Source organism: Odontesthes bonariensis, chromosome 23 (assembly GCF_027942865.1).
Source record: "Odontesthes bonariensis isolate fOdoBon6 chromosome 23, fOdoBon6.hap1, whole genome shotgun sequence".
NCBI classification, from domain to species: Eukaryota; Metazoa; Chordata; class Actinopteri; order Atheriniformes; family Atherinopsidae; genus Odontesthes; species Odontesthes bonariensis.
Window position 1 is genome coordinate 7548674 of NC_134528.1, and position 27966 is coordinate 7576639.

Consider the following 27966-nt stretch of genomic DNA (forward strand, 5'->3'; position numbering starts at 1 on the left):
GACAGGCAGGCCTGGGTCTATAGACTTAGGAGGGACTTCACTGGAACAGAAGGGAGGTTTTACACACGTATAGCTCATGCTGTTCTTGTCACATCAGCTAAAGACGAGTCTGCATTCACTGACAGGAGGGAGAAAACCCCAATGAAACATGCAATCAGATTGTCTGTCCCTCTATGCATCTAATCCATAATCTTCACTCAGAAAAATGATAATAGAGGACTTTTGGACAAAAACGCCTTCTCTAGAGTTTCATGAGTGTGCAAATAGCTCAACTGCAATGAATCTTCCTATATGAGAGGGCCCAAAGAGGGTGCACAAAGAGAGGGCAAGACAAAACCTGATCTTGGCTTAGAAACAGGCAACAGAGGTGAGGTTAACTGACTGATCTGAGAAATCAAAATCTGAGCTGCATAAGACCCCGCTGCATCCACCTTTGTTAAGTCAGTCATTACAGCCATGTAAACCAGCACAGGCCTCTCCTCAGGTGAACTGGCTAATCTCCTTTTATACCTGTGGTGATAAGATAGACTCTCTCTTGATCCCCGTGTTTCCTCTCACTGCAACATCTCTGGGGCTCAGCCTGTCGCAGCATGTCTGACAGCTGTAAGGCAGCGGAAACAGTGGACGGGGAGGAGGAGGACTAGGTGATGGGAGGAAGGCATGATCCAATGAGTCCACAGACACAAAGGGAATGTGTTGGGCACGCAGCAGACTTTACATCCTGAAATCTGATGGATATAACTACAGATTCTGAAAGCTTTAAAGATGTAATAAACAAAATCTGGAGGGATTAAAGCTAATGCAGCCAACAATACCACACAGCACACACAAATTCTTGTGAAAACTGACTTAAACACATTGGTAGGGAAACAGTAGGTCACATCTTTGCAGTGTTCTGTTTACTTTGAGGAATTCCACCGAGACAACGCAGCCTTTTAGAAGCATCTTCTCTTTATCTTTCTTTCCTCCCTAATTCCATTGACACCTCTAAATTTACATTGCGCCGGTTTTATTTTTACTTTAAAGGGAAAAAAACATTATCATGGATTTAGTCAGCAATAGTCAGTTATTACCAGGAGGCCAAAGGTTGGAAACACTGGTCATTACCGCAAAGGTTAAAGGAATCTATTACTATTCCGGAATGAAAACTGATTAAGATTTTATTGTAAACACTGCCATTATCAATAATTATCATCAATCCAGGCCTTTATCAAGTCACTTATGGATTCTTGACCCATTTTTTTTTTTACAAGAGAACAGGTACACTACACAGGTTTTTGGCATCACCACAATCACTTACTGTGTGAGATCGCAAACACAACAAACAACTTTATACAGGTATTAAATACTTCACTGATTAGAATATTAACAAGCAATTTGACAATTCTTAATCATTTTGGGCCACAATTTCAGAAAACTACCCTTTCAAATATTACTTTTTCATACCCGATTGTAATATACTGTAAACTGACCTACCTGAAATACGGATCTCCTATTTCTGAAAATAGGTGCAATGAGCCTTTCACATCAAATTAGGTGACCAAACAGTGACACTTATTCACCCTTTGTGAAGGGATGCTGTAATATGAAGGGAGTTGTAACCGGCTTCAGAGCCAATATTAGCCGTAGCAACAATCTTCAAAATTTGAAAATTGGATATTTTTTCTCGTTCTGGCTTTAAACGTGCAAACTATGGATATTTGATTCATTTGATCAACAGTAGCCTTTACGCTTCACATAAATAGAGATTTATCATTGGCACCTCCATTCTGCTTTGTCCAGACGTGTACATGTTTGCCTCTCTTCTACTCCCTGTGCTCCCATAAAAGTTCTATTGATACAGTCGAAGTACTGATAAGCTGCGGTTTCTTCTGCCACATGCTCAAATAGGTTTGAAAGTGTTAAAGCAGCCCATGAAGACTACATATCAACTTGGGGTCACTTCAAGAAACATTTCTAGACTGCTATTTGGCTGTAATAAAATACATACATTACACGCATCATCTGAAAAACACACCAACCATAAGACAAAATCAACATCTGTGTGGTGATTTCGACATTTCCATGTTCTATTAGGTCCCATAGAGAGAAAGTTGGAAGCGAAAGAATGTCTCCAGTGTTCTCCCGCACAGTTCACAGCCTCCTATAATGCACTACAAGCACAAAGCTGCTGAAGGAGCTCACAGGCACAGCAACCTTTCAAAAGAAGCAGGGCACGGGCAGAAAGAGGCGTTTCTGCTGTGAGGCAGAGATCTCGTTCTGGCGAGTGTATCAGTCGACACGTTTACAAGACGGACCATCATTGTCTCCTCTTTTTACACCGCAACATCAGAAGTTTTGAATGTGTTTTTCACTGTGGCAGAAAAAGGAGTTTATGGTGTGACAGTATGTGAAAAGTGTCATTTGTGAGTCTCCTGTTCAACGCAGACTTTAGAGAACGGCATGTATATTGCTGATTTACAATCAGTGCACATTTGTCAGAACCTGCTGGCATCCAAAGGGGAATTGATAAGCTCAGAGGCATATCATTACAATGCCTCGGTACATCTAGAACCATTTCTCAAGTGGAACCATTTCTCAATTTCCTTTCCTATTGCAAATCTAATCATCGAAAGAACAGGTCTGTCACGTCCCAGCAACACTGTACACAAATCCAGAGCTATGTTGAGATTCATGCAGTAAAATAACAATCAGTATTCAGCTTAGCTCAGGGTCCATCTGGGTTCATGAGTGAAGTAAACACATGAGAAGCTTTAACTAGATCGTTCTATCTGCAAAGTCTTATTTGATATTCACCGAATATCTAACATGAAAGCGAACATTAAGAAAAAAATAAGTCATTTGGTTGAAATCTGAAGGTGAATAGACCCATCAAGAGGTGCAGCACAGGATGAGATGCAATAATGTGTGTGAAGCATTGTACCAAGTTGCAGCTTCCTTTCAAAAAGAGCTGCTTCTTCTTAAGAGCAAACATAAGGCCTGCCTAAATTTTTAATGCCCACCCTGCAGCCCTTCTGCCGTGTTTTCAGCCATTGTGACAAGGCTGTTTTGGATATTGTGCCATTGCTTTGCAGCAGCTTGAAGCTAATATGATCAAACACGCCACACAGCAACCTGCTCTGGAGGTATAGTACCAAAGGATGGGAGGGGTGAGGGCGAAGGGGGTTAGAATCAGGAAGGTAGGAGGTGGTGAATGGGGAGAGTAAATAGGGTTTTCGCGTGTCTAGTGTTGCCAGGTGTTTTTTCCCATCCTAAAGCTCAAAGCAGCAGCCGCCTGTACCCATAACAGCCCAGGAGGCACCCTCGATGACAATAAGACATCATCTGCAAACGCTACAATTATCCCCTGTCATTCTGCTGAGCTTCTCTGTTAATTATACAAACCATTTCATTCGAGATGGCTCACTTGGCTGCCAGCCCAGAAATCTTTCATTCCTGTATCTGCATCTGTCGGATCCATGAACAGGTTAATCAGGTTAGGCACGAGTTAATACAGGTGGTTTAGATTCAGGGAACAAGCTGTATTCACGCCAAGAGAGCTCCACTCCAACCTGCCCGGCTGGGGCTTTAACCATTTTTTCATCACTCCCACCACATCCTGTTTGTCTTCCTCTCCTGCATGTCTTTCAGAGCTCCAGCTGGGCAATTATTCTGCTCCAGACTTGTAAATATCAAACGATGATTTCTGATGAGAAGCAAGTCAGTACCTGCTTCTGGACAGGAAAATTGGCTGGGCTGGAAACAACATGTTGCTTTTCTTCAATGGCTGCTGAAAGCTCTGTTTACACTATCATGTGTTGTTTTACATTACACACACATTAACCTCAATGGAAAATATACTGTGCAAGGTTAAATGGTTCTTTAGAGAAGCAGTGCCGCTAGCGCACACCATCCCCACTGTAACGTTTGTCAATATTTCTGACAAATGGACTCTGAGCCACGTCCATGTCCTTGTTCAGAGACCATCATCGTCTGCTTTAAACACAGCTGCACATTGTGCTTTATACACCCTTAATGTCAGTTCAACCACGGCGTGTTTTTAGCTTTAGATGCGCAACAGTAAACTTTATCAAGCTAATTTAAGCCATGACGACACTTACTTCCTTTATGCAGATTTGTGGAAATACCCCCGATACACCTTCTACTTTATGTGAATGTTTTTATTCCCTAAGGATGAAGTCTGACAGGAAAGACATAATTTACCCACCTTTTTATTTACCACTCACAGCATGCATACTGTGGGGATTTCTGCTATGTTCCACTCATTACAGCCCGTATCTTTCCTTAGGGCTTGGAAAGCAGGAACATGACTATTTTGTGTGTTCAGCAAATGCAAATTGGGACAGGAAGTTTAATTCCTTTTAAATTTGTTTATTTCCATGATAAAGTAAATTATAACTTTAGACATAAAGTTTCCTTTAGTTTGGTTCCCAAACATCTCAACTTTTTAACTGTTCTTTCTTTGAATAAGTCAAAATGTTTTACTCGTCTATAGCAGCAGGGGTCCTTTGTTGGCTTTGTTTAGGCAACCACACTGGAACACACAAACAACCAGCAGGATATATCAGTCAGTCAAATATAGAGCGCCTATACCCATGAGATCCCAAAGTGATTCTGAGCCAATTTTAACTTGAAAAATATAGATCAGTCTAAAAAGCAACTACTTTAACTGATAAAGTGAAAAATGGTGCAAAATACAGATACAGCTGTAAAGCTGCAACTGCAGAAAATGTTCATATAATCATTTATATTTGACTTCCTACTCGCAAAAGATTTCTGTTTTGAGCGTGACACTTAAATCTCTCCCCAATTTCACCTACTTGCTATTTAGTTGCAGGCTAAACAGTCACCAAAGTTTCTAAAATCTTTCACAAACATGTGTGCCAAGAAGTTCTAAAACCACATCCAAACCGTAGCAAAAAGAACAAAGATAAATGACTGCACTTTTCTCAGTGCTGCAGAGCCACAAGCTGCATCTAGATGTTGGGGTGAGTTTATGAAGTGTTAAACTCTGAAAGAACAAACCCCATGATGCACGCCATCATTTTCTGTTCTATATTTCAGGGTGATATTTACCTGTTGGAATATGTAGAGGAATGTGAAAACTTGGCCCACAGCTTGACGTCAGCATCCCTGTTCGTGGACAGGTTCAGAAATACATCACCTCTGATATTGTGAATGAACGTCCTGTTAACACACAGTAGGGTTCCAGAGCCTTGTAAACAAACAGCCCTGGAGGTGTATCTCATTATGAGCCATAAGGAAACACTGGTTGCTTTTACGGGGAGTGAGGGTGTGGGCAACAGGAGAGGGGCATTTCCGATAAGCAGGCAGACCCACCACTACCAGCAGCTAAACCTCCAACACAGCTATGGGTCACATGAAACCGCAAAGACCCCCCACTTCCCTAACCCCTGTGCCACACTAAGCAGAAAACAGAAAACAACTCAAATTGGCCAGGACATTTTTGCGAACCACTCCAGAGAGAGCCAGCCCACGCCACTCACTCAATCACACCAAATGTATCCAGCGGCACATTAGCTTTTTCACGCTTTATAGGTGTAAACTTTGATCGTACACAATGAAACTCTTGAACCATAAAAAGGCAGAAAAGTATGACATCATGCACTAGTCACCTAAATAATAGTACTTTAAAAATATTTTAAATGAAGTTACTCAGGAAAGCTCCTGCTTGCAAGAATCTCAATGGTACTAGTTTAAGAATCTTTAGTCATATACTTTGCATTTTGAACCATACAAACTTAGAAAAGAAACATCAAAACTAAAAACGACTGCAGGAATTTTATACTCAAAAACTTATCTGAATATCTGATTACTTTTTTCTACTAACAAAAATGCACATCTAATGACACAATGAGGGCTCAGAATGCACAGCCCAAAATAGATCTTTGACTATCGGTCCGATCCAAAGCCGATTTTAATCTATTTAAAAGCTGTTGATATAAATAGAGAATGGGAATTCTCCCATTCTCTATATAGGAAACATAAGGCAACATTATGTTAAGAGTTAAGCACTGCGAACAATATTCAAATATCAACAGCAACTACAAATGTCTGTAAACCTTTTAATGAAAAACAATCAAAGAACAGTATGACAACTGCATGAATAAGGATTAAAAAGGTCATCATTAAATCCAAAACTAGTGCAACCTAACAGAAGATGATTTCTTGCATCAGCCTCAAAGTCACCAATACCCCCAACCAATTATCTGAGTCAGCATGAGACTAATATCTGCTCGCAGTAGGACAGAGAGCCACTCTCCTGTCGTTGACTTAATGCAAGGACACTGTCAAAGTACTTTATAATGCTGAAGACTCATCTAATGATTCCACTTTAGTCTCATGAGATGTTTGGAGTGTGACACCAGCATGACAACAATGGCTAATATGTATCATATCCAGTTAAATACTTTTTAAAAATGAATATATCAGAAAAAAAGAGTGTAAAGGCGGTGTCTGCACTGTTTAGCTACACACCTAACTTTTTTGATCCCGCATGTGAGAAATTAAACTGAGCTTCCAAGCAAAGTTTTAGCATTACAGTGAAATACTAATGAGCTCAGACTGGACCCACATATTCATATTTACAAGAATGTAAAAACGAGGGGGGTCTGTAAATGTTCAAGTTGCAAAATTAACAGAATTTATTTTGGGACAGTGATTTAAACAAGCTGGTTCTGTACAGTAAAGTTTCCATCTAACAGCGACGGAGCGCGCAAAAGCCATTCTGATGAAGCGCATAACATTAATTAAGGCTCTGAGCCTAAATGGAACTGAACCTTCCTCAATTCCCTTTCGAACATCTGTTTATCGACTATTTCATGTCAACATGACTGCTGAGAAAAAAGAAGCTGCTGCTCAGCAGGAATAAAACCCAGACTCAAAGTAGGAGAGTGGCGCCCAGCTCCTCGGCAGATCCTTACTTTGTCAGAAAAGAAATCACAGATGACACAAAACTATTTTGCATGACATTTGAAGAGTTTGCATGTTCTCCTTTTGTATGCTGTTGTATGTTCTCCTCACCAAACAAGGTGAGGCTGCGTTTCAGTTTGATGCTCCCAACATCTGGAACAGTCTTCCAGAAGATGTGAGACAGGCCTCAACTCTGACAATGTTTAAATCCAGCCTGGAAACAGTTCTATTTAGCTGTGCATGTGACAACTGAACGTATTTTATCTGCACTCTTCGCTTTTAATTGATTTAATTAATGATTATTTCTATGTTTTATGGAATGTTTTTATGTGCCTTTTGGAATTTTATGTAGCTGTAAAGCACTTTGAATTGCCTTGTGTAGGAATTATGCTCTACAAATAAACTTGCCTTGCCTATGCATAGAGGATATAACTGGTGTCTCCCCTTTTCCTTTGTCTGACATCAACCCCATACCATTAATGATTGTGGAAATGTGCATTTCCAGCGTCATCTTCTCGCATCATTTCCTTGTCAATTGCAGATTGGTGATTCATCGCTAAATATCCCTTTCAACCAATCATCCGCAATCCTTTTCTTCTTAATTTTAGCCCACTGTAACCTTGTTTTCTTATGTTTAGGTGTTAGTAAAGGTTTACATTTGGCTTTTCTAGATTTAAATCCCATTCACTTTGATCACAAACATCAAGTCCTGTCTCTGCCCATTTGGTTTTCATTTTGTTTTGCTGTGTATTCTCCATTTTCAGGTTTTGGGTCATATCTGTGTTGTATTTTTTTTTATTTCTTCTATGAAATAAAACAGCCAAATGAACGTCCTCCAAGAGTGATGACATATTTTTTCCTGGCGTAGGAGAACTGCTTATGTCACAGCCTTTGAGAGATTTTTCATTTAATTAGATTTAACCTAAATGCACTTTGTAGATAGCATCTGTTTATAAGAAAGGTTACGTTTGAGTGCTATTGAAACACCAAAAGCCTTGAAGAAAAATCAAGGAAATAAAAAGTCAGGCGCAAGGAATTTTGGTAAAATAGATACTTTTATTTATTTCTTCTTACAAAGAAATATTATGAATGTTCATCATTTAATTATTTAGAAACATCTGTTCCGTTTTGCTTTTGCACTGTGTAAAATTAATTCCTTTGATGTACATACCACAAAATACTTGATTTACATGTCTTTTTAATTTTTGTACATACAGATCTGCTAGTCTAAATACATATCATATGTGGATAAGACAAACATTTTCAACATTTCTTAGATCTCAAAACAGGTTGAATAAAACTCAACCATAACCGATGCAGCACCATGGAGCAAAACCATGAGTGCAGTTTTTTTTTAATGATTTTTTTTAGATATCCCCTCAGTTACATGAGCGTGGCCAGAATTCAAATGCAGCTCTCCCACAAGTTTGAAGGAAAATGTCCGACTTTCCTTCCAGAATCCGATAGCTTGCTAAGAGAAGTCATCAATAAATGCTTTTTTTAGATTGCACTAAGGAGAGATGGAGAGGTGAAGGCTTTCTCCACACAAAAATCTCACTTTGAGTACCATCGCTCAGGCAGATTGAAAGGATACCACTATAAAAAAAAAATAATGAAATAAAATACAGTGTAACAGCCTCCTTCTCCCACCACCAACCATTGGTTTGGGGCTCAACCAGGTGGTTGGTTTCAACAGAAAAATAAGAGAAATAGCTGGATTAGTCATTATCTCATTTTATGACAAGTTTTTTGTTTTGGATTGGACAGTTAGAGGCACAATATTTATAAACGTAAAAAGCAAAAAAGGGGCCGATTGAACGTGTCACCAAGTGGCAATGTGACCTTTAGAATTGATTTGAAGGAACTCTATGTGAGGATAGCTTGTGTACATTCAGTCTGGGCTCTGCGTAAACACACGAAACCCTTCTCTGGATGCTGATAATCCCTTCCCATTATGCCTGGATTTACATAATGACCACCACGCTGAGCATGCATAGCATAGTGTAGCACAGTATATAGCAGCATGACACAAATGCCGCCCCGTGCCCTTATTGTAGCGCGCCACCCGCTGCAGAGACATCACATCAAAGAATGATAACCAAACATCTTATCCCACTTGCATATCAAGAATTCAAGTAGAAACAGAAAAACTAAGAGGCAAGGCAGGGGAAAAAGCACAAGTAGAGACTAAGCTGTGTGAAACGCGATATTAACCCATGGTTGTTTTTTTTTCTTTTCTTTGCTTTTCTTTTTTGGCAACAAGTAGAGATTGAAGATCTGTAGTGGAGATGTGAAAGGTGAGGATGACAAAGGTGAATAAGGCATAAAGTATATAGGCCATGCATGATGGCCCATGAGGTTTTCTGATGACACCAGAGGTTAGACACTGAATTCCTGCCCGAGGCTAGTCTTGCTGTGCTGCGAGCGCTTCCCAAATAACCGTTGCTGTACCTTTTATCTCTTTAGTCTTCAATCTCAGATGGGGCCTCGTGGACTTTTTCTGTTTGAAGAGGCGCCATTTCAGTGAGGCGAAACCTCGTTGCTGTTTGTCTGTCATCTTTTTGATCTTTCTGCTCGATTTCTGGTAGATATGCCTCTGCTGCCACACGCAAAGATCTGAAATGTTACCGTGAAAAACAAGGCACACACACTCCCACTGACCTGCTGAGCTCCTGCTCTGCTCTCCTCAACAAATCAAATGCCTCTCAAGGAAATTTGATTGAGACTTTGTGTGACCTTTGAACTGAGTTAACAGGGCAAGTGCCTGGCTCTGAGCCAGTGCTGTTTCTAATGGGGAGTTGGAGAGTGGAGGCTCGATCGATCTGCCGGTTACCTTTACCCGATTAGCATAATGTTAACATGGGCCCTTATGTGGTACGAGATGGGATTTAACGTTTGATGGATGGGTCATTCATTAAAGCAGGCAGAAGGAGTGCTGAGAATGAAAGGGCAGCTGTATACTTTAAGCATGAGTGACACAATGACTATCTATTAGGGCTATTGATCAACCTGTTATTGAGTGGAATGGGACATGAAATCTGCTGCTTAGGCTAATGCCCGTGCATGAAAACTGGATTTTAAAAAGGATGTGAAACATAACATAAAAAGATCACACACAGAATGAGTTTGAGGAGTTTGGAGATAAAGTTATGAAGCAAATATAAATGAGGATGCACATGGATAGGTGTTCTCCACTTCTCTGTGAGCACTCTGTACCCGTAATGTGGCGCTTTTACATTTTCACCCTAGTTTTTATTACAGTCATTGCTGATTATCTGCATTATGAAGCACCGGTAAATCCACTGAGTTTACAGGACCACATGAGCGGAGCAAGAGATTTCAAACATAAGATGAGGAATGTTAAAAACAACATGTGGGTCAGATGTCATATACAAATATGGTTAGGCAGCTTAGTGAATTAATTGCTTAGAAATAAAAATAAATTATTATAAAATAGATTTCTGTACATTTTACATATATATAGCAATATCTCCACATCTTGCCATTGAATTACAGAGGAAAAAAAATACTTCCCAACAAATTAACAAAAATGAAAAAAAAAAATGTCTTTCGTGACTTCCACATCAATCCCAACCAAAATTATGTCCTGTCATCTGGTAAAACTTCATGTTGAAGGGCCTGTAGAAGTCCCGTAGCCTCTGCACCACCTCGGGATCAATGTTCGGATGGGTTCGCCCTTTGGTTTTTCCCAGGCAGTGCGGCTTGCTGCTGCCCTCTGCTTTCTTGAGGCACGGGAATCCCTTGGTCTGGTTGAAGTAAAAGTGTTTGTCTGTGATGATCCTCTTGAGGCCTAAGAAGTCCTGCACGCGGCCCAGCTCTCCGGCCGGGTCGCTGATCAAACGCTCGCCGCTAACAAACAGGATCTGGTCCATGGGGAAGTACTGCAGCCAGTTGTCCAGGTGCTTGGCGTAGATGCCTATCTGGATGGCGCTCCATGAGGTGTCGATGAGCCCCGTAGTCCTGTTTTTGAAGGTGAGGCTCTCGAAAGAGGGAATGTCAGGCTTCTTTGACAGTGTCTGTGTGTAGTCAGAGATGGCTCGAGTGACGGGGTCCCTCACCACGACGATTAACTTAGTGTCCCTGGACATGGCGGATATCCTGGCTGGAGCCTCTCTGGTCACAAAGTAGCTGGGGGTTTTCTCCATGGTGATCTGGCCCTCCAGGGTCTTCGGCATCAGCTCCCTGAAAAAAAAAGAAGGCAAAAAGAAGGTTAAGAGAAGGGTAAAGCGGAGAAAAGGCCTTGCATAATGTAATCAAGTTGATGGAGTGTACTGCGTTCTGCAATCAATGACTCTCTGAGCTTGTTTAGCCTTATTATAGAGCTTGAAAACCTATTAGTGCAGGCAGCTCTCCAACATCAACGAGCTCAGTTACTCATAAGATATCTCAATCCTGACAAAAAACAGAAAATCATTATTTACTGCACAGGGGTGCTTTTAAAGGAATTTCTGAGTATGACCAAGCTCCAGTTCAACCATATTAGGGATTAAGAGCAGAGTTTTCTCACCTCAGCTCAGTCCCCTAAATCCTTCCCCTCTTCAGTGATTATAACTTTCTCTGGTATCTCTCAATAATATTCATTGTAAATAATTCCCATAAGCCTCAAAAGGTTTTTCTTTTTCATAATCTTCACAAGATTTTCCTAAAGAGAGAATTGCATGATCTGACAAGTCTCCCCTGGCTTGCCTTTCCTCAAACTTCACTGCTGGATGTAATGTTCTAAAGTGGTCAGACTCAATTAAAATCGCCCCTCCCTCTTCATACTACCCCATATGCCTTGCTGACTCAGGCACAGCAGTGCCATGGTGCCCCACCCAACATCTGACCAACAGAAAATTAAAACGTAAAAAAAAAAAACTTAACAGTGCTGAAGGAGGAAAGGCTCACTGAAAGGAAATCTGTTTTTTGAAAAGAGTGGGTTTGGCTTTTTGGAGAAGGCTTGTTGATGAGCCTTATACAGATATGTAGACATATAATCAAGTGGTACTTGAGAGGTCACTGGTTTGCGAGGAAAAGTGAATGTGCTCCGATGTCTCCGCATTAGGTTTCAGAATCGGTGGCCAACCGCAGAGTCTAGATTATGGTGGAGGCGATAAGAGCGGTTTGACTGACATTGAGAAGTGTATCACTTTTCCCTCCTCTGGCCAGACCAGGACGTAAACCAACCTGTGTGATCTACATGCGATCAAATATGTTTCTCGTTTTCGACAGATGGAAAGGGTTTGAAAAATGCACTGTTAAATGAAAGCCCGTTTTGCACAAGCACCACAACCCTGAACTTTTCTAGACATTAATTGACAAAGCTGTGCTTGACAGTCAGATCAGACATCCAACTGACTTTCCCCTTCCGGCGCCCTAACACAAAGTCATTGTAATGTGAGAATAGAGCAGGTTATTGTCAGCAGAAGTCCCAGCAAGAGGACGGGTGTAGTTTACTGCACGCTTTGCTCAGACACCTCACCTGTTGTGTGCTACATGTAAAAGGTAGGCGACTCTTTTATTTGTGAAAACAGCTTCGCAGTCAACAAAAAAAAAGACGATAGCTGACATAAATACACCAAAAGGATGCAGCAAAATCCAACTGCAAATAAGCTGTTTAAAGCATTTTAAAGGAGGGAAAGACAGAGGAAGGGAGAGATAAGTGAGCACACTGATCTATCAGGCTGAACACGCTCTCACAGATAAGATTTCTGTTGTACCACCAAGCCTGCCTTTGTTGTTAAAGCTTGAACACTGATATGTCATTGTGTTGACAAGACTGTAGCAGCGGATACCATTCAAATCTCTTGTAATCCTACACAATACATTTACAAACTGAGAGGTAAAAAAAAATGCTGAAACTACAATGCAGGACACTTTCCGTGCAAGCCAGAAGCCTGCGATTCATCCCCAGAGCTTCAGCTTCTACTATGAAAACGCTGGAATCTAGTTCATGCCCATCTCGCTCATGGTTTATTTATGCAAGATCAGCTCTGTGTCAATGCACATATTTGCGAGCAAGAATCTCCCCATGAAAAGAGAAAACACTCAGGGTAATGTAAGGAAAGCATTAATGCTTTAGGGAAATGGTGTTGGCAGATTTCTGTAATCCTAACGCGGCACCTGTGATCTAATTATGATAACATCATCTTGATTGCTGACACATCAGAGGGGTGAATGGAGCAGACAGAGGGAAAGCAAGTCTGCTCCCAAAAGCTCATTAATAGACTATTGGAATCAAAACAGATACTGCATATGGTTTTTACGCAAGAGCATGACAGATCTGACAAACCATTTCTGGAGATAGAAATGCAAACAACACATGAGCACATTCAAGAAGATGTGCCACAATTCCAAACTGTTTATACAGAGCCTCTTGAATAACTTCAACGAGTATAAACTAAACATGCTCGACTTAAACTGCGTGCTATTCGTCATTCTCTTGATGCACAATGGTGATAGTGCCTGCAAGCTTTTTGTCATTCCTTGTGCCAATATACAAAAAGAGTCCAGGGCCAAACTGAAGAGGCAAATGGCTCCCCATCTAATCCGATTTCAACATGACAATGCTGCATGGAGATAGGGAGGAGGCCTGAGTTACAATGTGCATAGTGATAGATTATGCTGATCCAAGCTCAGGGAATCCTTTTTGTAACATCTAGTGTTGGGGGTTGCAGAAGTATAAAACAAGGGGATGGTCAGGCAGCGAGGAAGAAAGAAAGTGGTGAGGAAACCCAAAAAAAGCGCCAAATCCAAAAGAAAAGCGCCCCCTCTAATAAAAAACCTCCACCTCTGACTTTGCTCACTTTAGCTGCCAAAGAAGCCGAAATAAAAAGGTAGAAGGGAAGAAAGGAGGGGAATTTTAGTGGGACAAGTATCTCTCGGAGAAACAATGCCTATTATGTTCTTTTTTTGATTTATGAGGTGCTGCTTTTAAAGATTCCGTCAGCAAACAGGCAATTCTGTGACACTGGCCTCCTCTTGTTTCCTGCTTTTCTTTCAAAGTGAGCCATTGTCCCTGAGCGGAGGGGTGAGCAGGGCAGTGGTCAGGGCAGAGGGGCGGGGATGGGGGCAGGGTAGAGAGGGGGCAGAGAGAGGAGGAGGAAGGTGGGGGGAGATGAGTGGACCACTTCTCCATCTTTCAACCTCAAGTGAGAGAAGCCTTTTAGAGAGCTCTTAAAGGAAGCGTGTGCCAAAGTTACTCTGCAAACAGCACCCTGCTCCCCTTAGAGAAAAGTAACTCCACAGGGTCCTAATGTCTACTATGGGAATCATACTGTAAATAACTATTATTTTGACACAGAGCTACTCCCCTGTTTGCTTCTGCTTTCTAATGGTGTACTCCTATTTTCTTTGTGCCTCTCAGCACCTTTGTCCACTGAGAATATCTCCAAGTTTAAAGACATGTCAAAAGCAGTGATAAGACAGAAAGCAGAGGCCCTTGTCACCAACAGCATCAAACGAGAGCCGGTGAAGTGGCCCTTTGGCCTGTGTTTTAAAGAGACTTCATCCCACTGGAGCTAAACGGGAGGCAGGAAACGGGTTATTTCTGGCTGATGCCTCTGCCTCCCTCCTGTCACGTTTGATTTGATGATAACGGGCTGCCACTGAGCCGCCCGTGTCACAGCATCCCTGACAAAATGACTAGTTTGCTCATAGACAAAAGCAAAAAGCCATTTGCCGTGTGTCTGTCGATTTTTCTGGTTGATACAAAAGGTTTTCAATTGTCTCACATGTCTGGATGATGAAAAGCATTTGAATTCCAAATTAGGGTTTGTGCATTTGAATACAGACAAATCAAGAGGACATTTTGTATCCGCCAGAAAAGGGAGGGTGTGGTTAAAGATGGAGCAGTTTCTATGGGTTGAAGACCCTGGAGTGAGTTATCTTCTGGGAGGTAAAACCACCCAAAACAACAGTGTACACCGAACAGTGCACAGAGTAGCTCAAAGCTGAATTAACCTGTCAGAATAGACTAAATAAATCCTATTTCAAGGAAATCAAGCAGAGACTTTACTTCTAGTGCTGAAAACTCAAAGTTTTTGAATTTTTTTTTATATTAAGACAGAGCCTCCACTCTACCAGTCAGCCTGCTGTCTTTACTACTGATCTACAAGGTTCACTCGACCCCTGGCAATCAGAGCTTGAGGTCCGATAGCAAAGTGACACTTCACAAGTGGGAAGAAGGAGAGGGAGGAAATTGGAGAAGAAGAACTAAAAGGCTCCCTTTCTTCTACAAGGGCCTCTTAACTGAGCCCTTCTCATGAGCTGATGTGCTGGATGTTTAAGCATTTTCAGGAAATACAAAGAAACAGCTTAATTCCTTATTGGCAGATAAGGATGTTGAGTACCACTTGTTCATTCACAGTCAAACGTGTCCTGAATTTGATTTTTTCCAACCAAACAGATGACGAGCACTTGAGCATAATGTGCAAACTTGAACAAAATCCATTTGTTTTGCATTTCATAAGACAATGCATGGGATATGATAGTGCGTAAATCCCTTTCCTGGTGTCTTTAGGAGGACAATGGAAAAGATTATGAATGATAAAAGATGAACGCATGGATGGACTGGTGGTAGATAAAAAAATTGTGCCGATTAGTGTGCAGTTTTACAACACACATACACAGACTCTGTGGTCACTATTAAGAGAGGCAGACATACACACTGCTGCCGGCACACCAGATATTTTCAAAGTGGCATTTAAGCTCCGACAGGAGCCGGCATTTTGAAATATACTCCTCAGTGCCTGGAGTCTGACATTACATCCAACCACAGAGCATGACTTTGGCTGTAAATGAAAAGAATAAAGATGATAGTTTACGGTGCGGTCCTCTGGGCCACGCCGATGTCGACAAGAAGAAGAGCGCTCTCTTTCAAGCACTTGAAGTGGAGTCCAGGTGTTAGTATGTGGCCACTTTGAGCTTTCCGACAGTTCATTTCCTGGCTGAGAAGAACCAGAGTTTCCTCCTTAAAACTGAGATCTTGCAGGAGTGTACGCTGACAGGGGGTCTGTGTGTATCTCGTGTGTCTATGGCTTCGTTCGGATGTGTGCATACCTCAGCACTTGCTATTCAATGAGCCTCTATGCCTGCATGTATATTTAGCATCTGCGTGCAATGCTGCAGCCTCATCAACCTGATCAGACTGAGGTTTCAAATTAACGGGCTTCACTGAATAATGGTGTCACTGGAAACTCAGGAAGGTGGTTGAGTGGAAGCCCCTCCAAATCATCTGTCTACTAAAAGGATTAATAATTCATGCTGGCCTAGTATCACACACTCAGACCTGGATGGCACAGCCCCACATAGGACAGAGCATATCATGCAGCTATAAGGAGGAAAATTGCCTGACAGCTAAACTCCTCCTCCGATTACTGTGAACGTTGTTGTCAAAAATGCCTGTCAGTATGACTGGTGCTACTGCATACAATTTTCTACTCTATCTGTGCTGCTTGGCTAAACAGAGAATTTGTTTAGAAAGCCTTATAGCCTCCCCAACAGCTCATTGGCCATTCTGACACGGGGCTGGATTTTTTTTTTCAAATTACTTAAAAACTAAATGATTGAGACAGAGTAAAAAAAATGTGAGTGGAAGATCTCAGTTACGATTGGAAAAATAAAACCACATCTACAGGCTCTGCTTCCGCAGTATGTGGAACATTTCTGCTAATAAGCTCTTTATCAGGGGGAAAAGAAGGGAGTATGAGGGGAAACGGCCGAACACTCCACAGCAACTCACTGGCAGTCTGACACCCAAACTCTAATGCTGAATTTTGGAGTCCTGATGCAGTTGATGAATGCAACTCCCCGACCCCTGAACTCCGCAAGACGTTGCACCATGTCAGCGCAGCCTGGGAATCTACTGACCTCCCGAGTAAACAAAACAGTTAACCCGCCATACGCATCCCGTTCATCCATCATTTTTCACTGAAATCAGGGAGTTGCAGCACGATACATCAGAGTGGAGCTTCTTACAGCCTGAGCGTGTGTGTGTGTGTGTGTGTGTGTGTGTGTAAAAGAGTGTGTAGGAGGGGGGAAAGTGAATGACAGAGACAATGAATCAACAAGCAAGAGAAGGGGAGTCGGGCTTTGCGGTCACAGACCATACAGGCCAGTTTTGGGCTCAAACCCAGACTGGTTTTGGAGGCAACATCAGACACTAGTATAGTAGAACAAATAAATAGAAACTAACCACCACATATAATGTTATGGGCTGCATGTCAGTCTCCCTCTGTTACTGTAGGTCCTGAAAATACTTAAGTGAGGTTGAGACATTCCTTTCTGACACTATCGTGGTTGCCTTGTGATGGGCAGTACCATACAGCCGTGACAAGCACAAATTATTCAATCTATAGGCAACTATCATTTTTCCCCACTCCAAGAATCTGCTTTTAAGAATATTTGTTGCTATTTGGCACCTTTGCGAAGCGACGCAAGAATGTGTGGAGCCACAGGGATCTTTGCAGGCCTGGAATCACATCAGCCTGCGGCCATTGACGGCTGTCTGGAATTACTGAGCGTTAATAACCCTGCAGCGAAGCGAGGGAGCACACCATGTGGCATAAATAAAACAGAGGAGTTGGTGAAAGGGATGGCAGAGAGCAGAAAATAGCAATACCTCCCTCCCGTCCCCTCATGAATTGGGAAACAGCATTCCTTCAGAAGTGCCGTCCTTTTTTTCTTTTCTTGTATTTCCTTTCAAAGATGTTGCCCAGAAAGCTTCATTTGGCTGGCTTAAAAAAAAAAAAAGATGAAAGATCCAGTCGTTTTGGTGACACTTAACACAACATCTCACCACTTTGTTTGGCACGCCATAGATGCCGAGTCATCTGATACTGCCACAACGATCAGGCCTCGGCCAGCAGACACACACCCTTTGAAATCCACCACTTGGTGATATTACCCAGAATTTGCTTAGCACTCGTAATCCCCTCTAATCAGAGTGTTTGCTCAGCATGTTTGCTGAAGGTGTTAGCCCGGAGCTAGCCACACATTCCAACACTCCATCAGCATCAGGGCGCGACGGGCTGACAGCTGGGACGAAATAAACCGACAAACTGTGAAAGAGTGAGAAAAGAATGAAAAAGGAAACAATGAGGACAAACAACAACGGAAAGCTGCAGGTGAAGACTTGTGTGTGGGTGCGAGTGTGTGCGAGTGAGTGGGCTTTTCAGGGTGTTGTTGTGTTGTGTGGGTGTGTAGGCAGAATCAGCCATTCTGACTGATTTCCTGACACTTGACATGCATCAGGAGGCACATGACTCCTTGATCTAGCTACAGCAAAGATGAATAAAAGATGAAACAGACTCGAGAAGAACATACATGCCACCACCCCCACTCCCTAGACGTGCACACATGGAGACAGAGGGAGCGAGTGAGCTGCTTTGCATCCTGTTTGAATTGGCTGTCATCCGTAACTGCCTGCACACCTTTTTGAAGACAGGTGAACTACAGAGTGTGTGCAAGCGAGAGGGGATTTCCTCTCTACTGTATGTCACTCAGTGAGCAGAAAACCTTCTTCTTGGGTGTTTGGGTTATTATTTTGCCTTCATTACTCACTCTGCAGCTGTCGTTACAGGTTAATGCTTTACAAATTCCTAAAGACAGCCTGACGCCCAACATATAATTAGCTATAATGAATAAGACAGCACCGGTGGTGACAATTAACCTGCTCCTTTCAGAGAAGGAAAGTGTGGCATTAGCATTCCTCAGGTAATCCTATACTTTTCTTTGGATTTGAGCCGACTTGTCGTCTTCTATAATATCTCAGAGCACCATGAAGACAACAACCCTTATAGATATTCAGTTTCAGTACAACTAAATGTTGTTTTTCAATGGTTATTTATTTTTTTTTTTTCAACGAAAGGCCGCATGGGGAAAAGGTAATTGGGGTGGATGGTGGGCATACGTGTCACATTTGAGCAGACGTGCAGCAGAATGCATCTTTTTAGCTGCATTTACGGCCTATGGTAGAGTGAAACAAAAGGGCATGTTCTCATTTTGGGAATGTGTGGTGAACTGTGGTGACGCGGTGCAAAAAACTACAAAGAATTGAACAACACGACAAGCACCAAACGATATTTCAGAAACCACAATAAACCAGAGAAGGCGTTAAAGGCAAAGCGACATGAAAGAAATCACAAAACAACGATGGAAACAATGCTGAACAAAGTACCAAAAAAGAACATTTCAGAAAAAAGGTTTAAGAAAAAGTTTTGATTTAGAAGTCGTGTTTTCTCTGAAAAGCAATTATTGTTTCATTGTTATTTTTTGTGTGTTTTCTGAAATATTTGCTGTTTTATTGGAGAGTTTTCCAATTTTCTCTGGTGTTACTGGATTTACTGTTGTTTTCTCTGGTTAAAGGGTCTGTTTTCCAAAATATGTTTTTTTTTTTTGTTTGTTTCATTGAGTTTTCTGAAATGTCATATTTTTCATTTTGTTGTTTTTCTGAAGAGTCATTTCTTTGGCTTTAGTTTTGTTTGAATTGTGTAGATGTATTTTGGTTTCCCTGTCATGTTTTGGTTTCGCTGCTGTGATTTTTTTTATTGGTTTTTATGCCTTCTCATATGTTGAATGCAAGCTTCTCTAAAACAGAAAACAGAATATTTCAGAAATTTGTGAAATGTTGTTTTTGTTCTGGTGCTTTTTTAAATGTTGTTTGTTGTTTTGTTCCTGTGTTTTTCGGTTGTTATGTAGATGAGTTTTAGCTCCCAGTGCACCAGCAGTAACTATTTACTCAATAATGCTGTGGTAACCACGTGGATGTAGTCACACATGGTCCAGGATTTTTGTTAAAAAGCACACCGACAGTTAAATTATGTCAATTTGATGAACTTCTAACTTGCTCTAAATGTCTTATTTCAAAAAGAATGATTTAATCTGATTAAATCAAATTCAAATGTGTATAAATTAAATAGCCTACATCTGTGTTCAATCAAAAATCGTTCTAAAATGAAATCAAGAAAAGCATTCTAAGGGGAAAAACAAAGGCACAGCCGGTTTCCTTAAAAACAATTCACATAAATACATTAAAAGCATTTCAGTTGCCTTCTTTTCTGTATTTTGGAGTAAAATGTAAAGTCAGAGAAGATATTCCACATAAATATTCGTGAGATTTGATCAAAGCGTCATCGGTGCGTCCGTTTCCAAGATTTCCTGCTGATTCAAACTGTTAAAGGAGAAAGCGAAAAACTACACATGCTGCAAAATAATTGGCACTGAGTGGAGTGTGGCCAGGTTGTCTTAGAGCTAAGCTGGAGTGTTTTTAACAGCTCTTATGAGCAAACCGACAGCACTGGGAGTACATCTAAATGGAGGGAGCGACTAGTGTCGAGCAGCCAGGGTGGAGAGACGACTCAGGGCTTCTAATGAGCTCTGCTCTTTTACTGCCAGGCTAATGGAAAGCTCAGGGGGACCTCGGTCGCTCTCCGTCTGTGTGTGTATCCTCTCCCACAGGCAAACACACTCTCCAACACCCTAATGGTTACCTCTGGGACGTAATACCTGGGACAAGTGCAGCTTTGCAGTCATCAGACAGCAGTTTCTCCTCTTCCTCCAACTACCTTTCTTTCTTTGCTTTCGTAGGAAAGAAGAGGCCATTTCTATAACTAATCTATCTTTAATGAGGGTAACAGTGAGTGATTAAGAAAATCATATTGGTGTTTTGTGCTCCCCAGCCTCCAGGTGAAGTCTTTTTGCCAAAAAATGTTTATCTAGCAGCAAGGAATGACCATTTCCTCCAAAGGGACAAGAATGTCTGGCTCTATGCTGACATGTGTACCAACACCCAAATTATCACCTCATTAAAAGGGACTAATTCACACATCGCACAGAAGGAGGGCTTGTTCATTGCATTCTCCATCTTACAATTTCTTTCCCCTTTCAAAACTACTTCATTAGACTTGTCTGTAAGGATGCTATTGTTGTCGGTCTTGTAATACTTTGACTTCATCCTTGAAGGGTGAGAACACAAAGGGAACCCACACCAGCAGTCACATGAGTCTTCTCCCAGAGTGAACGAGCACAAACAATAGTTTGCACTTTTTGAAATGTCTGTGTTTTTCTGCTCGCGCCCTTCTCGTGAAGTCAGGAGTATGTGAATCTCTGACGGCAACTTCCTGTCAGGCTCCTCTTTCATTCTCTGCTTCAGCAGGAGGTGGCCATATTGTCTTCTCCGGTGTGTCACTGGACACCAACAGGAGGAGGGTGGGGGGGCAGGCCGACACAGCACAGCGCTGCCACTCCCCTCTCCACAGGTCTCTCCTTTCACTATTAACCGGTTGTAATTTGGGAATGAAAGCTGCCTTTTCTGTTTCTCCACCCCCTGTCACTGTGTGTTCTCAAACGGGCCATGCCAGCTTAGGCAGCGGGGTGAGAGGGCCTCTTTGCCTCCACACTGACCAAAAGAAGAGTGGTCAGTGAGGCCTGTAGTGGGCCCCGCCCAGGAAGTGGACAAACTGAGCATGACATGTGACACTATTCTTACACATCAGCGACGCAAGTGCACAGCTGGAGAATGTGGAACAGGGTTTGGTGTGTGGGGGGGGTGATGTTGGAGGGAGGAACTGGGAGGTGGAAGTTTAGCCGGCAGAGAGGCACAGGGCCTGTTTTTATGTTGGCCTCTGTGATTGAGGATTTGAGCAGAGGATGTGAACCTGCTGTCAGCTGTACGGTTGGCTGGCCAGGCGCTCAGTCCCGGAGGAGCCGCGGAGTTCCAGAATCAGGAAGCAATCAGAGGGGCCAAAGTATCTTATCATCTGAATTTAGCATTGTCCTCCGCACAACTGGATAAGAAAAATGAAAGGTTTACTGCTCACTGACTTCTCAAAAATCGTTCTCATTTGCATAACTCCGCTGAGGTTTCAGAACTGTGCTGTCAAACTATTGTCTTCCAGAAACTCTAAAATCCCCAGTGGGGCTTGCAGCTTCCAGCGGCTTTCTGTAGCTCTGCAGATGGTCAACACACAGACTCTGTCAGTGAGCAGACGTGGGCCTGACCCCAGTCAAAGGCCCTTAACCCATCTCTAAACATTACCTCCAATCAGGCCTGACCAATCAATACCAGCTATCCCAGAGGAGCCAGGCCACAGTGACATTTGTGTACGCCGTCTGAGTGTTTCAATCTTTTGTGACGGCAGATGAAGATTATTTGTGGTTTCACAGCTGAGCCTGTTCAAATTGAGAAACACCTCAGACTTTCCACCATGTATGCAAACATCAGCAGTAGGTGCATTGTTGGCTTGGTGCCTTTCACTGATGCTCTATAGAACCAGGTGGCCTCTTTGGCCGTTGAGAGGAAGGAAGGAGGGCGAGGTCAGTGGGAGCACAGAATGTATGGGTCACCTACATGGAAATAGGAGCACTCCTGCGGCGAGCAGATAAAAGGAGGTGCACCCATCCGGAACTGTCCCCGACATGGCCATGAGCTGGAGGCCGACTCCGACTCCAGATCAACCACTGGGGGTGGAGACAGATAACGGCTTTCAAACGGCACAGACTTCCGCAAGCAAGCCAAGTCTGATAGTGGGACATGTTTTTTTTTTTTCCTTTTGGGAGCCCCCTTTTTCAACAATGCTCCACTTGTCCTTTTGTAGCTCTATAAGTAGCGTCTGCTGACGCTGCTTTGTAAGTCTGTTTACCTCCACGGAGTTTTATCACAGTCGAGATACAAAGGTTGACCGGAGAGACATCCTGCTCAGGGATGGCGCCAACTCAACCCCGCCGGTCTCTTGACAGTAACTGGAGCCTAACCTTTGATTATAAACTAAAACCCACAACACGTAATCCTGTTCGGTTAACTGTGCGGCCCCCAGTTTATCCGTTGCGTCATTTCTCACACACCAGTTCTCTGAATTCAGAACCAGAAGCAACAATTTGAACACGTTTAGTGCAGAGATCAGCAAGTGACTGACAACTGCTAATGTGTCCCAGTTAAATTTAACACCACAACAGAAAAATATAACACCACCATCATATAAAGTCAATCTCACACCACCACAACTCTCTAAATGCGCTCTCCCCCAGCACATGTACAGCTTCTTGTTTAATGCTGCAGCCACTCAGAGGGAGGAGCAACAGTGGCAGTGCTGCCTGGCCCTGACAGCGAGCTCAGACCAGAGCCCGCGACACGACAGCAAAACCACAGCGCAGCAATTAAATATCAAAGCCCTTTCAGAGCCAATACGGCTAAATGGAATATGAAGAGAGCAACGTGCACCACAGACTGACAGGACAAGATGAGGACTCCCGTCAACAAGAGTTAGAAGTAAATAAAATGGCTTTTGTTTGGGAAAACAGCAGCCGAGTGGAAGCTTTCAGTTGATTTGTTTGTGCAGCAGCAAGATCCAAAGTCACATATGATTTCTAATATACTGCTATTAGAAACGCTTAAATATCTAAACTCTGGGACAAACTCAAAAAATGTCTAAAGAACCCAAGTCAAAAGACATTTTTTAAAAATCCATAATTTCTTCAGCTTTAAAATTAGTCAGTTCTGCTAATTATCTCTATCTGGTTTTATTCTGCGTCTGCTCTGTTCTTTTTGTTATTAGCTAAATATTCCTTGTTTCTCCTGTTAATCAACTACATTTCAAAATCACCAATTGTCTGTCAGAGGATTAAAAAGTACACAAAAACTGCTAAAGATACTGCTGCACAAAATAATCCCACTGCTTCCTCTGAGCTTTCATTCTGATTAGCCTTTCAGGAATAAGCATGTGCCGTTCATGTGTGTGCTTAAGATAAGTAGTTTTTTTTTTTTTTCATTGTTATCAGATAACTCCAGTTGCACTTTCTTCAACTTTTCACACCATGAAACAGGTGCAAACAGAAAAAAAATGAACCTTCCTGTTCACATTCAGTCACAGTAGCCTGTTGAGCTCCGACTGTCTTTCTATGTGCGTGTGTGTGTGTGTGTGTGTTTTCTTTCGGGCCAGTTCATGCATGACCTCACTGTGAAAATGTGTACCTCCTGATACAAGGACCCCTCGGTCAAACGCATGAATCATCTGTTTGTCTTTGGCACAAATAAAGACTTACAAAGAACATCAGAAATCCACAAAAAGACTTGTTATCTGCCCGTCCTTTCATTTTGAACTTTCTCCTTCTGCTGCTTCCTCGACTATTTTCTGCTCTCTATGGCTGCATTTACTCGGTGAAATTCCAGTCCTAAATGCGTGTCCATTGGGGGAGGCGAGGATGGTGAAAGCTAGCTACAAAAGGGGACGGCGGGGCGATTGTGCAAATGAACAAACAAGGAGAAGTGAGTTGCACAACGCAGACACAAACACACTCCTAACCGTCTCCATAATTGACCGCGATCAGATCTGATTCCCACAGACTTTATTTCAATGCCACACAATTTTGCTCCTGTGTGGAAAATTCCATTGCTCTCTCCCAAGTTGTCTCCAGTATCTGGCCCTAATGGGACAGTTAATAGGATCAGTAATGAATTAAGTGTGAGTTCCTTTCTCTGCTCATCCTTATGCAAGAAAAAGAAACATGAAAAAAAAAAAATTCCCCCACTACAGGGACTTCTAACACTGGCTGTTTCACTGCGACATACTCTTTTTACTGCATAAAAGTTTGTCATGACATTTCACTGTGCCACAATTGACCTTCTGCCAGCGGAAAGCGAGTGAATGGATGTTTGTGTGGCAGAAACCCTACAACGCCTCATATCATAAAGAGTATCAGCTCAAGCGCTCTAAAATGTGCTTTGTTTCGAAAGGCAAAATTACAGATAAATCATGTGTGTGAACGCTTGTGTGCGAGCCTCCGTTCTGTTAGAAAAAGTGGAGTCGAGACTTCTTTGAGCGGCTTAAAAAGTATTAGATTTCATGGCCTAAAAACTAGCAGACACTTTTCCCCCAGTTCTGAGTCCAGAAAAGTTGGAAACTCCGTAGATGGAAGTTGGGTTGAATAACGGCTTGCCTAAAAACCAAAAGCAGCACATTTGGTTGCAGTAAATCTCAGTTTTGTAGCAGAGCAGACACACAAAACATGGCACAACCAAAGGAATGGTGCCAGTATTTGAAATCTGCCAACACTTAGTTCACATTCGGTTCTTTTCCCTCCTCGATTAAGTTGAACACTGTTGCCCCCCCCCCCCTTCCGTGTTCCAAGACCTGCATATTAAATTAGATTAAAGTTGGTAATATGGACTGTCAGGAAAGGTTTTAAACAGATGAGCTGCCCCTCTTTTAGGTTTAGGGGCAAAAGAAAAGCACACAATCACAAACGGTAGTGGCCAAAAAAATAACATTACATTTTAATGGGTTAAGAAAATGGTTGCAAATGAAATTGGATTTCTACATCATTTCAACAGCCAGTCAATAAATTGACTGGGCTATCTGAGTGCTTATTGGCAATAATTTAACCTTGATTAGGCAATAAAACCAGCTTGCTCAAATGACCAGTCTAATCAACCACTGGGGTAATTCAAGCTGAAAAAAATAAAAAAATAAAAAAAATCCCACTAAAAACTGATAGGAAATGTGTTAAACTCAAGTAGAGACCATTCTATTTTCATTTCTTTTAATAAAGCCTGCTGTATTGTGACCAGCCAAGTGCGGTAATTAAGCTCAACAGTCCCTCTGCTCATTATATTAGCACTTTGTGATGTAAATGAACAGGATAAAGATAGTTTATCGACCTCTGAAGACGGTTGGTTCTACAAAGGCTCCCCACTTTGTCTTGTAGATCCCCTCCTCTCACAGCCTTTAGGCCTGACCAACACAAGAAAGGGTCCAAACTACATAAAGCCGTTCAGAACCGACGATTAGAGTACATAACCTACCAGACAAAAATCTCTAAACTATACATTTTTTTTCGCACAAATGTTTTTTTTTCAGATTTGGATCTTAATAAACATATTTGAACAAACTGTGGTCAAAAAAGTGTTAACTTTGGTCAGATTTCATCACCAAGATGTAAAAGTAGGCACATAACAGATTTAAAAGCAGCACAGTTTGACACAGATTCAGGGTTGTTTTTATCCAGAAATTCGTACCGTGCTCCTAAAATGACAAAGTGAAATCTAACTCGACAGAAGACGCATCAGGCTGAAGGTGCAGTGTTGCGCTGCGTCCAACAGAGATCACTGCACATCGCAGATCCAGCCCGGCCGCACCGCACTAATTATTCCGCTTAATAACGTCAATACTCTGAAAAAACACTTTGAAATGCACGATTAAAGCAATGCGCAATTACGCCTCAGAATTAGGAGTTAACAATCACAAAAAAAGGTCTAATCTGTTGGAGCAAACAGTCCAATCAAAGCAGAGGTCACAACCAAACGCCTGTTTGTTTTTTGCTTAATAAATCTAACTTTCAATAAACCTCAAATTTGCCGGAAAATGATTGAAATGCAAACTTTTCGAGCGTAAAATCCTAATAAACCAATTCCACGTTAACCACATATCAGTAGAGTCCATCAGACTGAGCTAATATCCCACTGAGGGGAAAACAAATAACCTAAAAAATTCTCTGGAACGATAATACATTAGTAGTGCAATAATAATAATAAGACGGATCTTTGGCCATGATGGTCGACTGATGATACGATCTCTCAATTGCAGGACTGCGGGGCCAATACCTCCCTAAATTCTTCCAATTGAGGTAAGAAAAGCGTCTAAAATCCCCAAAGTCGTTGCATTCTTTCTTTGAGGCATATGAAGTGGCCATTGCATGAAATGAATGAAGCAGTTTTACCTGTACCACTCCAGCCCGTTCTCGTAGTTGCGGTCGAAGAAGTGCGGCTCCGCTCCCACGGCTCTGATGTCTGGATGTACCCGCAGGAACTCCAGCAGAGCCCGGGTCCCTCCTTTCTTCACCCCGATGATGATCGCCTGCGGCAGCTTCTTGCTCCCGGAGCCGTTGGAGAAGCTGGACATGGCGCTCGGGTCCGGCTCTCTCTGCTGCTCGCCGCGCATCTCGTCCCAGTCGTCGGTTCTGTCCGCGTCCAGCTCGTTATTGAGCAGGTCTCTGGACGCGGCGGTCCTGATGGACGGCTCCTCGTAGTCGCTCTCTATATCCTCCCACGGCTGCGGGTTGGCAAGCAGTCTCGACACCAGGTCCACCCTGCTGCTCTCTGTCCTCTTGCCCACAGCCGAACCTGTCTCCTTGCCCCGGTAACCCTCCACCACCAGACTTGGCATGCTGGAGCAGTAGCCTACGCAGGAGTACAGCATGTATACCCAGATTAAAAACATGATGCTGAGCAGGATAAGTTTCTTCTTCACAGGGCTGGACCAGAAGGCATACAAACTGTGGCAAACTAGGCTATATTCCATAAGCCTTTCGGTTGGAAATCAAATCCCAGCGGCGCATATTGCCTAACTCACTCCCGGTGGCACCTCTGCAACCCTAGCAAAATTACGCACATGATCACCTTCGACTAAAAATAAATAAATGTGACAAATAACAGCAGACTGAAACTAATCTAAATGTGGTCGAGCCGATGGGTATATCCGTGAATAAAAGGCATGGAGGAATTTATTTTTCATAATTGTGGCTAAAATCGGGAAAAGTCTTGAGCTGCAACAGACGCTCCCGGGTGCCGCTGCAGCCTCATCACAGGTTTGTTACAGCTGCTGGTCGAGCCGGAGAGCTTATACAGGGGCACGAGCGAGAGTGACGGTGGCGGCAGCCAATGGCAGCGCCGAATGTAAATATGCCGGCCGTTTGTTGATATAAGCGGGCCAATGGGAGGGGAGAGTGGGCGGTCCCAACCGTGGGATCCTCGGTATGGAAATGAAGCGTGTGTCGGGACTCTGCTGAGAGTTTGGAAAACTTTCTTATTTGGCAATTAACTGAGGTTTCTGAGTTCCCCCTCGCGGGCTTATTATTCAGAGGTGTGTAAACAACCTGCAACGTCTCAGTCTGGTTTATTTTGACACGTTCAAACATGCCATTTAATTTATCCACCATTTCAGTAACAATATTTAAAAAAGACAAATAAACAGATAAAAAGAACCCCGAAATACATTTTATTGGAAGTCGTGGATTCACGAAAAACTATCGCAAATAATT

The 27966-nt window shown here is 42.5% G+C and overlaps 2 protein-coding genes across 2 annotated transcripts in view; one reads left to right on the plus strand and one right to left on the minus strand.

Annotated features, from left to right (window-relative positions):
* The window catches only part of cdc42ep4b (CDC42 effector protein (Rho GTPase binding) 4b), a 204635-nt gene extending 186746 nt beyond the window's left edge, over positions 1-17889 (plus strand). Inside the window, exon 3 of the transcript XR_012768725.1 lies at positions 17880-17889. The gene's annotated coding sequence lies outside the window, so the exon portion shown is untranslated. The remainder of the gene's footprint in view (positions 1-17879) is intronic.
* On the minus strand, positions 7970-27503 carry hs3st3b1b (heparan sulfate (glucosamine) 3-O-sulfotransferase 3B1b). The gene is made up of 2 exons (XM_075458172.1): positions 26647-27503; positions 7970-11136 (listed from the first exon to the last, which is right to left on the minus strand). Exons 1-2 carry the CDS (start codon positions 27225-27227, stop codon positions 10518-10520), a joined length of 1200 nt encoding a protein of 399 aa, XP_075314287.1. The 5' UTR covers positions 27228-27503; the 3' UTR covers positions 7970-10517.
* Positions 27504-27966: the final 463 nt, after the last annotated feature.

Excerpts from the sequence above, each read along its gene's own strand:
- hs3st3b1b (XM_075458172.1), bottom strand. The coding sequence starts at position 27,227 with ATGGAATATAGCCTAGTTTGCCACAGTTTGTATGCCTTCTGGTCCAGC. Across the intron at positions 11,137-26,646 it reads AACGGGCTGGAGTGGTACAG|GGAGCTGATGCCGAAGACCC; the intron begins GTAAAACTGCTT and ends TTTTTTTTTCAG.